This window comes from Harpia harpyja, chromosome 1 (assembly GCF_026419915.1).
Source record: "Harpia harpyja isolate bHarHar1 chromosome 1, bHarHar1 primary haplotype, whole genome shotgun sequence".
Lineage (NCBI taxonomy): Eukaryota > Metazoa > Chordata > Aves > Accipitriformes > Accipitridae > Harpia > Harpia harpyja.
In genome coordinates, this window is record NC_068940.1 from 64,567,905 (window position 1) to 64,584,036 (window position 16,132).

Below are 16,132 nucleotides of genomic sequence, written 5' to 3' on the forward strand. Positions count from 1 at the left end.
ATGCTTAATATAATACAGAAGGTTAACCTATAACTAAAACTCAGCAAACACCCTTTGTATTTAAATGTTACTTGTGCTTTATCAACAGTCTAGGGAAATACACAGCAAGGATTTTAACTGCATATATTAGTATTTAGTACTTCCAAGATTTTACTGTAATGCAACTTTGTGTCCTACCTTGACTGGTACAGAAGGATTGCAAAGAGAGTGTAAAGACTGCTAAGGCATTACCTTTGGGCAAGAGGTGTGGTGGTTTAACCCCAGCCAGCAGCTCAGCACCACACAGCCCCTCGCTCACTCCTGCCCCCTCCCAGTGGGATAGGGAGGAGAATGGAAAAAAAAAGCAAAACTTGTAGGTTGAGATAAGAACAGTTTAATAACTAAAATAAAAAAAAAAAACCAACAACAATAAGAGTAATACAAATATAATAACAACAATAATAATAATGAAAAGGAATATAACAAAAAGAGAGAAATTGGACCCAAGAAAAGACAAGAGATGCATAATGCAATTGCTTACCACCCGCTGACCGATGCCTGAGCAGCGATCAGCCCCTCCTGGCCAACTTCCCCCAGTTTATATACTGAGCGTGATGTTCTATGGTATGGAATATCCCTCTGGCTAGTTTGGGTCAGCCGTCCTGGCTACGCTCCCTCCCAGCTTCTTGTACACCTGCTTGCTGGCAGAGCATGGGAAACTGAAAAATCCTTGTTTTAGGATAAGCCCTACGTAGCAACAACTAAAACATCAGTGTGTTATCAACATTATTCTCACACTAAATCCAAAACACACTGTACCAGCTACTGGGAAGAAAATTAACTCCATCCCAGCCGAAACCAGGACAACAGGTTTTATGATCTTTGTGCTGCTTCTGTACAATGTCAAATACAGGAAAGGATCTGAGGAGAGCAACTACGACCTATTTTTGTATTTGCAAGGATTTGCACTGTATGAGGAGAGAGTAATACCTATGATTACTCACATTTATTTTGGAGGCTAAGCGAATCTGAATGAATAGATGGGGGTGTTCAAAACAGCTTTTGCATCTGCTAAAGTGAATTTAACTTAGTATGTTTTATAACATGCTGATTTTTATATCAAGTTCATTTTATTCTAATTATATACAATAAAAATTTTGTATCATTCTAATTATACATTATTTAAATCACACATAATAGAAATAGTCAAGAGAATTCACCAGAGTACAGGGAGTAAGCTGTTCTAGGCACATACTTCTAATGCATTAGTTATTTAATTGTTGCCTGGGGCCTTAACATTTCTGAATCCTACATCTTCTATTTACAATTTTCTAGATGAAAATCTGATGTGGTTTGGTTTAATATAGCTTATACTAAACAACTGTATTTAATTGCTGATCAGTATTTTTTCCATAACAGAATTTTTAAGTTTTCTGTTTTGTTGTAAAACACACAGTCCTTCCGTAAATCTGAAAACCAAGCTATGGAATCAGTTTCTTTAAGGGATGTACCTCTCTGGTGGGTCATCAAACCAGAATGTATTTAGTATTGAAAAGTTACTACTCTCAGTTAAAGATACCGGATGTTCTGGCCCACATCCTTCTGGGCATTTGTTGTGTTGAATTATTTGCAAGACTTTGAAAAGATTTGGGATTTGGGTTTGGTGGGGTTTTCTTGGTTTGTTTTAAAAGTCCAGTATTCTGGTTCTGCAGGCTTATGCTTGTGCCTGGCAATATATTTCACTGTATATGCTTAACGCACTGGAATTAGGATGTCAAACTGAAGTAGAGAGAAATGTCTTGCTAGTTAAATAATAATGCTTGGTAGGTTGCAAGATCTAGGCTGGACAGCTTACAAAGAGCTATGTAGCAACATGATGGTGTTTTAAGAAAAAATCTGTCAGTCTAATGTACGTTTCATTCTCTTTTTTTTTAATTCCATAGTTGTTCAACAGAAACATTGTATGCCCACTTGCAGCTGAACTATATATGTTCTTAGACTTTATAATTAGCTTTTTAATCCATACCCCGTTCTAGTACTTTCTGTATAAATGAGGTGATAATAAATTAGTGTTTCTCTCTTCAGAAATTGAGGTATCTGGTTTTTTTTCAGAAAAAATAACTGACACCGTGAACTGTTGTCCACTTAAATATTCAACATTTGAAAGAAAAAAAACAGGCTCTCTACTATGAGAATAAATTCTGACATTAATTCTAATATTACTGTCTCTAAGCTGGTTTTAGATGTGTACGACCAGGTTTTACAACATTGGCCATTGCTTGGGACTATTTTTTTTTTTTAACTGCTCTGCAGATATGATCCCAACTGTAATTTTTTATGGGAAAAAGACTACAAATTAAGTACATGGATAAAAATAAATGTGATAATCAGTCCATTAATGCTATTCACAAAAATAGTGGACATATTTGATAGCCCAAATCCTTATATGCTTTTCTTCTGGATTTCATAATGGCACTATTTCAAATCAATGCTAATTTATGTAATAAAACCTCTGTTCTGTAACTTAATGACATACAAACACATTTGTATCCATGCCGTATTGATTAGCATGAAGAGGTGTTAACCTGGAAATGGTATTTTTTGGACTTAAAAGAAGGACGCTGCTTTTGGTAAAAAGGATTTTAAGTACAGCTGAAAACTGAGCACCGTACTACTTTGGCTCATAAAAAAAAGCAAAGTTTATACCTAACCTAAACTTCTGGTGAAAATCTTAATAATGGTAGTATGCTTAAAACTTTAAAAAGTTGTTTTGAGGTCTATGAACATGATTAATGGAGATCTTGTGGTTTTGGTTTTTAAATGAGATTCTTGTCCAAATAACAATTCCCTGCCCACAGCAGATTGTGAGGTCCTGTTTCCATTTGGTCTTTAAGTATTTAAGGAGTACACAATATTGCAATATTCTTCCATATATAGATCAATTTGGCATGCTAAAACACTTCCCTTGCTCCAGCTGACTTTGTGGCACAGTTGCAAAAGGCCCTTTGGGACTCGGCCAGAGAGCTCTCACAACATAAAAGCAAACTGCTTGTTTTTTCAGCCGGAAAGGAAACTCCTGTTAGTTTTAAATTAGTCTTGAACGCTACAGCTGCTCTCCCCTGTAGATCCACATTAGACTTGTTGAATCAGCTTGTTTTTATCCCTAAAGCAGAGGTCCTGAACTGTGATTTAGATTTATTCTTGCTTCACTTTGAACTCGGCCGAGGAAAAAAAAGCTGTGTTTCCGTCAGATGAGGTTACATGCGGGGATCTTGTCCCCCCGGTGCAGCAACCGGCGATGTCCTGCCTTTCACCTCTGCCTTTGCGCTTACTGCAAAAAAACCCCCAAAACAAAAACAAAAAAGAAAAGAGGGGGGAGGGGAGTATGAATGTAAAATGTTACACTGCGGCTCGCTAGTTCTTCAACTGTGCACAGATGTGAACTTCTCAAGAAGCTGGAAATAGTTAAAGGAAGGTAAAACGGGCGGGGGGGGGGGGGTGAGAACACACGGACACACAGGACAAAAAGCCATCCCGCTGAGGAGCGCTCGGAGGGCGCCGTGCGCTCCGCCTGCTGGGAAACGCCTTTTCCCACCCGACGTGCTTGTTGCCCGGGGGCAGCTCCCCAGTAAAAGGCACTGATCTTCATCGCGGTCTTACTTGGCGTCGGGGTGAGGGATTCGGCGCACCTCTGAGAGGGGCGAAGCGTGGTTTTCGCACCGCTGCTTTCTAGCGGCCGTGCCCTGCGGTCCACACGAAGCGCCGACCCCGAGCACCGCACCCGTCCGTCCGTCCGCCCGCCCACACCTCCTGCGGAGCCTCAGGCTTCACCACCCCCGCCGCGCGGAGCCAGGCCTCGGCCTGCGCCCTGGCCGGGGAACCGGCCTTCCCGAGATGCTCGGCCGGGAGCCCACCCGGTTGCATGCCGGGATTTGTAGTCCGCCCGCCCTCCTTCCCCCTGTCTGGCGGCGGAGCCGCCTCTCTCCTTCCGGGAGCAGCGAGTGCCCGTTGGAGGGGGAGAAGGACCGGCGGGCCGAGGTCCGCGTCACGTGAGGCGTTTGTTGACTTCCCCGAAAGGCGGCGGGCGGGGCCGGCGCCCCGGGAATTTCCCGCGGTGGCGGAGGCCGGTACGGCGGCCGGGCCGGCGGGGCGGAGGCGATGGGGGCCCGAGGGGGCCCGAGCGGGGGCCGCGACGGCCGGCGCTGCCTCTCCGCCGAGGTGACCGCCCGTTGCTGACCCGCCTGGCGCCGAGCGAGGCCCGGAGAGGTTGGTGCCGGTGCCGGCGGGGGGGAGGGGCCGCCGGGCAGGCGCAGGGGGCCGGCGGGGGCTGCCTGTGGGCGGCCCGGGCCCCCCGCGGCCTAGCCTCTCGCGTGGCGTCCCCGGGGGTGCCGGGTTGCTTCGTGCCCCGTTGCCCAGTGGAGTAGGAGCGGTTGCCCCTGGGGACGGGGGCGGCTCCGGTCGATCTTTCGTTTCTCCTCGTGAAACCGAGTCGTCCTCGCCGAAGGAGCAGGCTGGCGGAGCCCTGCGGGGCGTCCCTGAACGGCTCTCGCTTCGCGGGCGAAGGGTGACCGGGTGAGGAGGGGCCTCCCCGCTGAGGGAGGGCGAGCAGAGTTTAAAGGTTCTGCTAACGAGTTGGGAACGGGTCTCGGGTAGGCAATAAAACTAGTTAAAAAGCTGCAGCTAATTGAGCTGAAAAACCGGGCGAGTTCTTAGAGCAGCAGTTTGGGTACAGGGGAATCTGGCAAAGGACATGAACGAAGTAGGATTATTGGCACGAGATGTGGAAACAGAAACATGGTGAAATACCGGAGCAGATCGGAATACAGGTGTTGCGGGCCGTGTTGGTTTGGAAGAAGGGAGTACAGGTGAGTGTTGAGATAGTCTCGTATGCGAGTGATGCTTTTGACTTTTAAGAAATTCCAGCTTGAAGTCCTGGTGTTTCACCTGGTATTACCTGATCGCCCTCATCTCCTTAAATAAATCTGTCCCCCAGCAGCCTACAAGTGAGAGGGGGTTGGGCCGTAAACTGTTCCAGCGAGTGGTTTTAGGAGCTTTTGCATGTCTTGGAGGAATCCCTTAATCTCCCTGCTGTCCCATACACTGTGTGTATGCAATAAAACCAGCAAGCCAGCTCTGGAAAAAGCAGAGTGCGGGTCGGGCTGTTGTCATAACAGTCAGGTCTGCTCTGGGCTCCAAAGGCGAGGTGCTCTTCTGAGACAGAGTTTTCTGAGAAGTGTTATTATGGACTATGGGAAACACTTAATTTTCTTGCATAGTGGTGTGTGATCAGGTGCTACTGCTGCTAGTAATACCAGTTATCTGTTAGCACATGTATCCTGGAATTTTTATTGTAGAAACCAAAAGAAATTTAAGATTACTACTACATTTTGTTCTTTGAATAATTGGTATTTTGTAAAAGAACTTGGCGATAGAAGTGTTTATCAGATGATTGCACTATAACTTAAGTAGGAGACTACTGCCCCAAATTCAAAGCATGATTTTTGAGCTAACAACTATGAGTGAAGTCAGAAGGCAGAAAACACTGGTTGAGTGAACTCTAGATGAGATCATACGAGGATTTTAGCCACCTCTTCCCCTCCAAAACCTCACATTTTTTCTAAAACTGTGTTTTATTTTTCAGCCCTTGTATACTACAGTTTACGGTTCAGAAAAGTATAAAGTGACCATTGCTGGAACACTAGCTAGGTTATGTTTTACAATGAAAATTAAATAGTAAAAAGCTCTTTAAAAGAGCAAAGGGGATGAAGTGACATCTTCGTGCAGCAAAAATGGGTCATAAATTAGAGAGAATTTTAAGATTGCCTAAATTTCAGCAAATATTCTAATTTGATTTTCAGTATATCTCTGCTTTCTATATGAGAGTTAAAAGGTGAGGAAAGTGTGAAAATTATCAGGTCCAATACATGAACAAACTGTATTTGGTATACTCAGGGTGAAGAAATAGAATAACTTTGTCTCACAATGTTGGAAAAACTGTACATGAAGTTCCAAATCCAGTAACATTTGTTCTTATGATATCAATAGATGCATTGAATTGGGGATTGTGTATTATGACTGGAAAATGTTCAATGTGGGATGTCTACTTAGGAAAGTGAAAACTACCCTGGAAAAAGTGCAGACCTGTCGCTGCACATGCCATCGATATCTGACTGACTTAGAATAGATTTTGAAGAAAATAAGCTAAAAGGTAGAAATAAATGGGATAAAACGCAGTGTGGATTTACCTTTTGATATGTCTTTTCATTCTTTCCCAGGTATTTTCTAAACAGAGGTAGTCTAGGTAGGCAGTCCATACTCCATAAAACAGTTATGGTGGCAACAAGATCCAGTTTGTTAAAATGGCGATGATAGGAGTAATACAAGAGTCAGACTAGTAATAGCTTGGTAGAAGTCAGTGGTGGGTTCCACTGAGGGGGTACTTTTAGAGACTCCATACGTATGTGATTTATCCACAATCAGCTTTGCAATCAGTCTTATGCTTTTGCTATATGTTTATACTATAATTGCATTAATTAACTATTATTTTTACATGATTATATAATATTTTTATGTGGAGTTCTTAGTGTATAAAATGGTAGATGCTGCTAAAATTTGACAATACGTTTGGGGAGAAGAAATGAAGTTTGAGGAGGGAAGTGAAGCATAAGTAACTTGAATATTCAAAGTCATCCACTTACAAGCTGCTGGTGGGAACTTGTGTTCAAATGACCAGGTTTGTCTGAAATAATGAGATGTAAACCTGAATATAGAATCACAGAATTGTAGAACAGCCCAGGTTGGAAAGGACCTGAAAAGATCATCTGGTCCAACTTTTTGTGGAAAACGGAGCTAGGTGAGATTATCTAGCACCCTGTCCAGTCGTGTCTTGAAAACTTCCAGATGTTAAGTGAGTGAATTGCAGGATGACCAAAGGCCATCAGTGTGGCTCAGTTTAACTTGCCTTTTAATAGCTGTAACAGGTGAGGTATGTTTCCAGTTGAATTAAAACTTAATGTAATTATACAAGGCTTTCATAATACTTTATTGCTGAACTTGTGAACTTATTGAACATTAATTAATCTGACAGTTGAATTGAGTGGGAGGAAACTGATGACTGGGAGGTAGGACCTACTGTTTGTTTTACAAAAGATTTAAAAAACCCCAAAACAAACCCTCTTAACTTTCTTCAATGTTCGTCTTTATAAACATTTTGAAGTGGGAAGGAATGAACACCAAAAAAGTGTCTATTAAAATAATAATCAGTGTTAGCATGAGAACATATGGGTTTTTCAGTAAGCTTTGAATATACTTATATTTGGTGCTAGAAAGGTTTAACAGCCAGAAGCCACGTTGCTCCTGCTTGTGTTTCTTTGGCAGTATTGCTTCTAATTAGTTGCAAGATTAAATTTAATAGTTTAATAAACAGGATTATAGGATGCTGAGAGGACAATATTTAATTGACTCTAACTTCTGGGGTTTATTCCCCCCCCCCCTCCTTTTCTGATGGTTGTCAGGGAAAGTGGTGGTTGTGACAGCATCCACAGAAAGGCAAATTGAATACGTTATGTTGAAGATGCATAGGGTTTGCAAATTAGCGATGAAGATGCTGGGGTGTAAAACTGTGCAGAGAAAGTAAAGTTTATAAAGCACCGTTGTCATAAAATGGGCTTTTTAGTACTTTTCTAGTTCTTCGGAGAGTAGATTATTTATTGTAAAAAGTTTGAGATTGAAAAAAATTGCCTGTTGTACCTAAGCAGATTTTGCTTGGCTCCTCTAGCTCACCCAGACGTTCACGATAGATGAACTACAGCGATCTGGTTTGTGAGCTTAGAGACAGTAACTTTCCATTTCCGGGAGGCAGCAAAACAAAAGCGATTTGGAGGTCTGATGTAGCTGATATGCTGACGTGTTTCTGAAAGAGCACCAAGTATGCTGAGGCTGCAGGGCTGTGCCCTTGTACACATGGACTCTTAGGGAGTGCTTTGGGGCTGTGGACTTTGTCCATACGGAAGCGTAAGTGGTGGCCAAAGCTAGCAGCTACTGAGATGTGTGTATGCAGATTTTTTTCTCTAAAAATGGAGCAAGTATCTGTAAACAGCGATGTGTCTCGCAGTAGAACAGGCTGTTCGCAACTGGAATCAAAGGGAACCTAAGATTTCTGAGGGAGAGATGCAAAATGGTAGATGCTTAAAGAGACTGAAGTCTTGCTTTATTTAGCATCATGTGTCATGTGCTCCATATACTATGTGGAGTTTTTGATGCTGACTGCAGGAATTCTGTATTTTTCGTTGCTGTGCTGGAGTGTCTTTTAAAAAGGAAAAAAAAGCAGTACAACTTTTCTGAAATTAAGGTGAGGGCTGCAACACGCTCCTTCAGGGCTCCTGTGGATCAAAGGCATTTCTTGAATTTAATGTTTTATTTTTATGTCTACATGCATATATACACCCTTCTATGTAAGGCAAGGTAAACCAGTACAAAAATTATACTCTTATTATTAACAGCTGGAGACTATTCATACTACCATTATGAAGTCAAACTGCTGAAGTCTAGAAGGTAAATGAAGTAAAATAGTTCAGACCCTCAGTAGCCCTGAAAAAATCAGGAAAATACCATCTTGAAATTATTTGCATTCGACATTTGGAAATATTTTGAAAACCGTTCCGTTCTCTTTCAAATCAAAAGGTGGGGCAAAATGGGAATCTGCTTGATACTGGGAAAAATTTAATGTAATCCTGCTTTTACTCTCTCTCTTCCTGATCCGAGAATAAGATTAGCATTTCAAACTACAGAAATCTGTTTGTGCAGTTGTCTGTTTGCTATTAGAGCCTCTGCATCCTGTGTTCCTTGTATGTAGAATCTGTTTTATATTTAACTACCTCCCATGGTGTTAATGACTAATATTTGTAAAGCTCTATGAAGAGAAAAGCTATATTTCTGCCAAGCATTAGTAAGAAATAGGAAAACATTTTTATTCTCAAGATGCTTAATATATTAAATCCTAAAGCTGTTCTATAACCTACATTAAGTGTCTGTGAACAACAGAAGTGGTTTCTGTAAACCATTCTTTTCTACAGTACGTGAAAGAAAACTTGAGTGGTGCCATCTCTTCAAACTTGTATGCTTATAAACAGTGGACATCATTACTCCTGCTAGAACTTGATACTACGTCCTGTCGACAGTGTATTCGGGTTGTGGTGGGTTTTTTTTAAAACATTAGTTATTTAATACAAACACTACTACTGTATTCATTTACTGTATTTATTTTTGGAAGTAAAGATTAATTCCTTTTAAATAGGCTGTTTCATGTGCAGATCGTTCCAAAAAATGTATAAATGTAACATGTTTCTTTGTCACAGGCAAAAGTATTAGGGAGACCTTTCTTGGGATGGGATGTGTGGTAACTGGGATCGTAAAGCTTGCTTTAGGTACGTTGAGATGGACATCAATTGTATTCATAGACATTAACTTGTCTGTATAATACTTTAAATATTTTAGTGGGAAATCTTTCACTTTAACTGGTTACTCTAGTACAGATTATCTCATGAACTGCTACTCCAGAGAGATCAAAATTCACTCGGGTGCTACAGAGTGACAGCTCTGGAGCGTTTGCAGCAGCACATACGAGTGTAGCTTTGAATTGGAGAAGCCAAACGGAATAAAACTCAGGCAGAGGTCTGTGGCTGGACTCAGTAAGCCATCCTGCAAGCCCTTCTGGGACTGCCAGATTTGACAAGTCGTAACTTGTGGAATAATCTAATGCACGTATTGTGTCAGAAAGCACTTCTTTGTTGCTTACAGTTCATATTTTTTAAATGATGTAATATAATACTGGAGAAACTAAATTTTGATTCCTGTCCATAAAGAGTAAAATTAAAGGCTACAGCCTTTCTTACAGATAATAGCCCCATTTTGTAAGGTTTCATCTTCTAAGAATTTCTGTCTATTGCTATAATATCATGAGAGAGCTTCTTATGGAGAAAGTACTTGTGAGCATGCTTTCTCTTTTTTTTCTTTTTCCTGACAGCAAGACAGAGCTGATGAACTGTGCATTTCACCATGACCTTTACAGAACTGCTGATCTTACACTGTTTAATGACCAGGTTTTATTCTTGTATGAGCTTATATCTTTTATTGGCCCTTTTAATACAGGCTTAGCAGGTGCTGGAGAAGTAACTTTGCATTTATTTTTTTCTTTGGAAATACTTCAGAAAGCTTTTGCAGCATAGAAATAAACTGTTTGGGTTTTTTTTCTTTTCTTTTTTAGGTTCTGTTGATTTATTTAGATATATTTAGCAATGCTGCTCTAATTTTTCTAATGTGACTTTTTTCTTATGCTCATCTAATGCATAGTGCAGTTAGTGGTGTGTATATTATAACTTATTTTTGAGTCATCATGCACCTATCCAATACAGAAGTCTTAACACTTTTCGTAGGAAATGTCTATCATACAGTTCTGTAGACTGTGAGATTTGAAACTTTTGTAAATACGCAATAAAAGGAATATTTAGTAAGGACAGGCAACAGACTGATGTTTACTAATAGAGTTAACTGTTAAAATTATTTTGTATCAACTCATACCTGAGCTTTGATAAATGCATGTTTTTTTCATTTTTTTCCTCTTCTATAAATTTGTTACAATTTTTGCAGTTTTGTTTTTTTTAATTTAACTGTGTGGTTTTGTAGAATAACTATTATGGGAGAAAATGGAGAGCTATTTAGAATGAAATATGTACAGACTTTTCCTTTCAGATTGACTGACAATAGCATCATGATATCTCTTAGAAATCATAGTGGCTTGTTTATTTTGTGAAGAAAAGATGCTTTCGGTTTCAAGAGTAGTGCCTCTTTCCAAAAGCAGAAATGTCCTTTAAGACATAGGGTGAAATCTCAAAATACCAACAGCTTTTTGTTTTCTGTCTGTCTACGCTATGTCTTTTTGAAGTGATCTTATGCTAAACTTAGAGTAATGTAAATATTTTATTATTATATTTCCTTCATGTGAGGCACTAAAATTCTGAGTGAATTGGTGTTCAGTGGCATTTAAATTTCAGTTTATGTAAATCTGTCCATTTATTTGAAAGTTATGTCTGTCTGAAGTTGGTTTTGTTTCCATATTGTTGGGCGTGATGACAATGGTGATTTGAATAGTGTTTCTTGTAGAGCTGAAACGACTGCACTTTTTTGTGGTCGTGGCAGTGTAATACGGTATGTGGATATTATTAATACTTTATGTTAATAGAGATAATGGAAGATAAAAATAAAGTATATAAAAAGTGAATATTGTGATTTTCCCTTCTTGACAGGCTGTTAAGCTTCCAGTACAGAGAAGCATGTTTCATGATAATTTTATTTATTTTTAATAACTGAAGCAAAAAGTTTAAAAATCGCAGAATTCCTTCTGAATATTCTACTTCATTTAAGCCTGTGTACGGTGTGTTGCCACTTCCTCTCCAAAGTGTTACATCATCAGATATGTTTAAAGGGATGAGCCAAGAGGAAGGTGTCTTATTTGGGCACCTGTCTTTCAGAAGTAGACTTCTTTTTTGTAGGCAGTTTCTTGTCATTTAGTATGCAGTAAGATTAGTCAAAAATGTGTATATCAGATCTTTCTGAAATGGTTCTCTCTTGTGTAGAAATTTTGAAAAATGTATATTACAAGCTCCTTTGAATTATATGGAATTATATGCTTATCTTCTAAATAGCATCCAGTGCTGGCTTAGAGAGCAGCATCAGAAAACCAGAGTTGAATAATCTTGTAAACTAAATGAGATCTTTCAAGTAAAAAGGTGTTAGTGTAACTAGTCCTCTTAGTAGGTACAGGTTAAGTGTGTACCTGAATTTATAAAATAGTATTTGTGTATGTTGAGTCTTATTTGAAGGTCTTGCTCTTTTGGAAGCTCATGAAGGCAGTAAGTTTTAGTTAGCAAAATGCAGAATAAATATGATGTCGTATTCTGATGTCTCCCGTTTTCCCTTATTGCCATCTCCTGGTGGAACTGATGTGTGCAAGAAATAGAGAATGTATGATGCTCAAGTTTAGGAGCTATAGGAAAGTGTGGGGATAAAGATGGATTTTGTGTACAAGGTCACACAATCTGCTGCTTCTTCAAGAGATAATGATAAGCTGTGACAATTCTTTAGTGACATTTGAGTCTAGTGTTCAGAGAAAAGAGATGTGTTGTCTTGAGAAGGCAAGCTCTTGGAATTTGATGAGATGGGTGAGAAGACTTGCAGGGCCCTTGGTAAAATAGGGAGAGAAGAGGTATGTTCATCTTAGAAGACAAAATGAGCAATTGCTTCAGTCAGTTAATGCAGTTTGAATGATGTAGTGCTTTTGGTCAAGGTCACCTTGTGCCTGCAGTGATATTATTCTTACAATTAAAAGGAAGCAAACCTTTTTGCAAGGCTCTTTCTGCTTAAGTATGAGGCAAAGCAACAGGCAAGGGAAGCTTAGGCTACGTGTTTTGTTAGAATACATCAAACAGTATACAAGGCATCTGTTCACCTCCTGAAGATAACCATTAGAAGGACTTCAGTTTTGGTTTGTAGTTTGCTTGTCTTTTTTCACTGTTGCAACTCCATTGCTGTCTATTTAGTATAAACAAGCTGTTGCAGTTTTTTATCATGTTGTCTAACTGGCTTGAAGCAAATTGAGACAAATGTGATAACAGCACCATTGTTCAGCTATAGCTGTGCTACAGCTCTTCATAGTGCTGCAGTCCATGTAGCTTTTCCATTGCTAGCACGGTGAGAGAAAGTTGACCATATAGATAAGCTCCAGGGCAGTTGATCCCTTTACCTCTTAGTATTGCTAAATAAATGGAAGTCTAGTTTGAATTTAAATAGCAAATACACAGTAAAGTCAGTGACTGTGGCTGTGGGTTTTTCCCCCACTGATGCCTGTCTTTCCTTCGATGTTCGGGGTGGTCAGGTCAGTTTTCTGTTGAAATGGCTTTTTCCTACAATACAAACTGTCTTCATTATGCTCATTTCTTTCATTCCATCATTTCTGTTGGTTCATTAGCTAATCATCAGGAACCTAAGGATTTGTTCAAGGGGAAAAAATAAAAATAAAAATCTACTTTTGGTAGAAGTAGCATCAGTAGTTTTTTTTTAAGGGGGGGAGAAATGTTATCAGATGCTGTATAGCATTTGTTAGTATTGCATATAAATGCAAGGAATCTTGATCTTCATAACTAAACAGGAATGAGCTGTGTCTTTTTCTGTTTGGTTGGGTTTGGGTTTTTTGGGGTGTGTGTTTGTTTGTTTGTTTTTAAATCAAACCCCTGAACTTGTTCCTGATAACTATTAACATTAAGGAAAGTGCTGTTGGGGCTTTTCCCTTAAGGCCTGGAGTTCAAGAAAGTATATGGAGTTTTTTAAAGGTAGTATTTTCTTATTGAATATTTTGCTGTGCCTAAATGATATGTGTTGTAATGAAAACTCAACCGAATGGTTACTTTGCATTTGTCATTCAGGTGGATTTTAGGGTGATACTTTTCCTATGGTCAGATTATTGTCAGTTTCCTCCATGCATGTTTAGGCAGATCATAATTCTTGTACAGCAGGATGTTTTCTACTGTGACTAAGTAAAGAATAGCTACTCATGCCTCTTTAAGGACTAAGGCAAGTGTACCTTAAGATTCCATTTTAAAGTTTGGGAAAAGTATAAATATTTGCATTCAAGAATGAAGGAAATTTGGCCCTTGTGCTCAGGAACCACAGTAGTTAGTTGATTTCTTGCAACTATAATCTCTTTTACTGCTCAGTGCTGACTTGGAAAACCTCTAATTCCTTTGTAGTTCAAATATTTGGTACCAGCCAAATTCTAGGATGGTGTTAAGCCTTAATAAAATTAATTTGGGGGTTCATAAATCTGATGTGTACTCAAAATATTTTTATCAAGTAACAGTGAAAGATGCTTCTTTTCTAAGCAGTGTATTTTCAATGTATAATGGGTTTCAAGATTTTTCTGCAACATTAAGATAGTTCCTAATTATTCAGTCTTGTCGTACTTAGACAGAAACACCCTGCAGTATTGTTTCGGAAGGTTTTCAGACTTGAGACTCTTGATGAATTTGTCTTTGTGAAATTTTGCACTCTTATCTGTCTTCTTAACAGCTGTCATGGAGGAGTTGGTAGAGGATGACATCTGTATTTTGAACCATGAAAAAGCAGACAACGCTCATAAGAGAGATGGGGAGATTCCTGTTTCATCTTACAGTGGAGATGAGTCTGTTGCCTCACACTTCGCACTTGTCACTGCATATGAAGATATCAAGAAACGCCTAAAGGAGACAGAGAAGGAGAACTCCTTCTTAAAAAAAAGAGTGAGAATTCTAGAAGAGAAGGTAAGAAAAAAAAGTTGACTTACCAGCTTCTGGTAGCAGCTACTTTTTTGCTCCTGTCTGGATGGCGGAACATGTGGTTAAGTGTTTAAAATATGTACTTAAAATAATTTCCAAGTTAAAAAGTTTTGGTAAATTGTTCTATTTGTTTAAGTGAAACACAGATTGTTCCTCTGGTAGTCTAGTTACATCATACTGGGATTTTTGATTCTTACTGGGCATGTATATGACACAATGCAGTAGTGCACTGCAAAGACACTGGCTGTGATTCCAAAAGAGGTGTGGTTGCATTGGATTGTTACTGTATTTCATCTACCTCTTTATGGTGTTTAACTTGGGCACATGTCACAGTGTTGTTGAATAGTGAGGTGCCACGTCTTTAAACTGTCAGAATCCAGGGATTGTCTATCAAAAGAATCTCTTTGGCTCAACATACCACAATGATAAGGAAAAATTGGTTGTTAAGAATATCTGGTTAGGTCTAGCTAATAGCAGTCTCAAACATGAAATACAAAGTCGCAATGCTTAACATAGAGGTGTTGGCTAGCTATTTTTTGATGCAGCAATTCTAAAACTTAAAGGAGTCTAGGAATTTGTTTTATATGCAGTTTCTCATGGCCTTAGTTTAGTGAAATTCATTAAAGCTAGAAATTGGTCATGGTGCAGGCTTTTTTCCCCGAGTAAAGAATGCTATGTATATCCATCATTCAGTAGTGAAGTGTCTTTGTACTGCAGAAGGTCTTAACTTTGATAGATTACTTTCTTATTAATGTAAGATGGAAGGAGAGATCCTAGAGTTAGAGCCGAGACGTTTATTAGGAATTAGTCTTAAGTATATGCTACTGACTCTTAAAAGCTTACAAAGTATATATGATTTTGTGGCATTGGAACGAAGAGCTTGAGTCAGTACAATTTTGAAACACTTATTCAGGAATTCTTAGTGACTAGTTTGACAGGATTGACCTTCTGTCAAAAGGCAAAACTTTCTCAGCACTTTCTTTATATAGGGTCCTGGGGAAAGTAATGGGGATAGGAACAGAGCTCTAGACTGAATATTCTCTGAACCATGCTGAGTGTAACATTGTCCTGGTTTGGACTGGGATAGAGTTAACTTTCTTCCTAGTAGCTGGTACAGTGCTATGTTTTGGGTTCAGTATGAGAAGAATGTTGATAACACTGATGTTTCCAGTTGTTGCCAAGTAGTGTTTAGACTAAGTCAGGGATTTTTCAGCTTCTCATGCCCAGCCAGCAAGAAGGCTGGAGGGGCACAAGAAGTTGGGAGGGGACACAGCCAGGACAGCTGACCCAAACTGGCCAAAGGGGTATTCCATACCATGTGATGTCATGCCCAGTATATAAACTGGGGGAAGTTGGGCTGGAGGTGGGATCACTGCTCAGGAACTAACTGGGCATCGGTCGGAGGGTGGTCAGCAATTGCATTGTGCATCACTTGTTTTGTATATTCCAACTCTTTTATAATTATTATTGTCATTTTATTATGGTTATTATTATCTTAGTTTCTTCCTGTCTGTTCTATTAAACTGTTCTTAACCCACAAGTTTTACTTTTTTTCCCCAATTCTCTCCCCCATCCCACTGGGGGGGGTGGAGGGGTGTGGATGGGTGGGTGGGGGTGTGTGTGAGTGAGCGGCTGCGTGGTGCTTTGTCGTGGTTTAACCCCAGCCAGCAACTAACATCTTTTATGTGGTTACTCAAAATCACAATAAACAGGACTTGACCTTGACGATCCCTCTTAGTCTTGTGTCTTTTGGTTTGGCCTGGTTCAGCTTAATTGTCTTGAAGATG

The 16,132-nt window shown here is 39.7% G+C and overlaps 1 protein-coding gene across 5 annotated transcripts in view; it reads left to right on the forward strand.

Annotated features, from left to right (window-relative positions):
* Positions 1–3,952: 3,952 nt before the first annotated feature.
* AZI2 (5-azacytidine induced 2) overlaps positions 3,953–16,132 on the forward strand; it is a 29,484-nt gene continuing 17,304 nt past the window's right edge. Inside the window, exons 1-3 of one of the 5 annotated variants that reach the window (XM_052797592.1) lie at positions 4,314–4,844; positions 13,545–13,605; positions 14,101–14,330. In XM_052797592.1, the coding sequence (XP_052653552.1) occupies positions 14,106–14,330 (225 nt within the window). In that variant the 5' untranslated portion in view covers positions 4,314–4,844; positions 13,545–13,605; positions 14,101–14,105. Of the gene's footprint in view, positions 4,018–4,039; positions 4,246–4,313; positions 4,845–13,544; positions 13,606–14,100; positions 14,331–16,132 lie in introns of those variants that run through there. The other 4 variants (XM_052797600.1, XM_052797606.1, XM_052797583.1 and 1 more) reach the window with 4 other exon arrangements.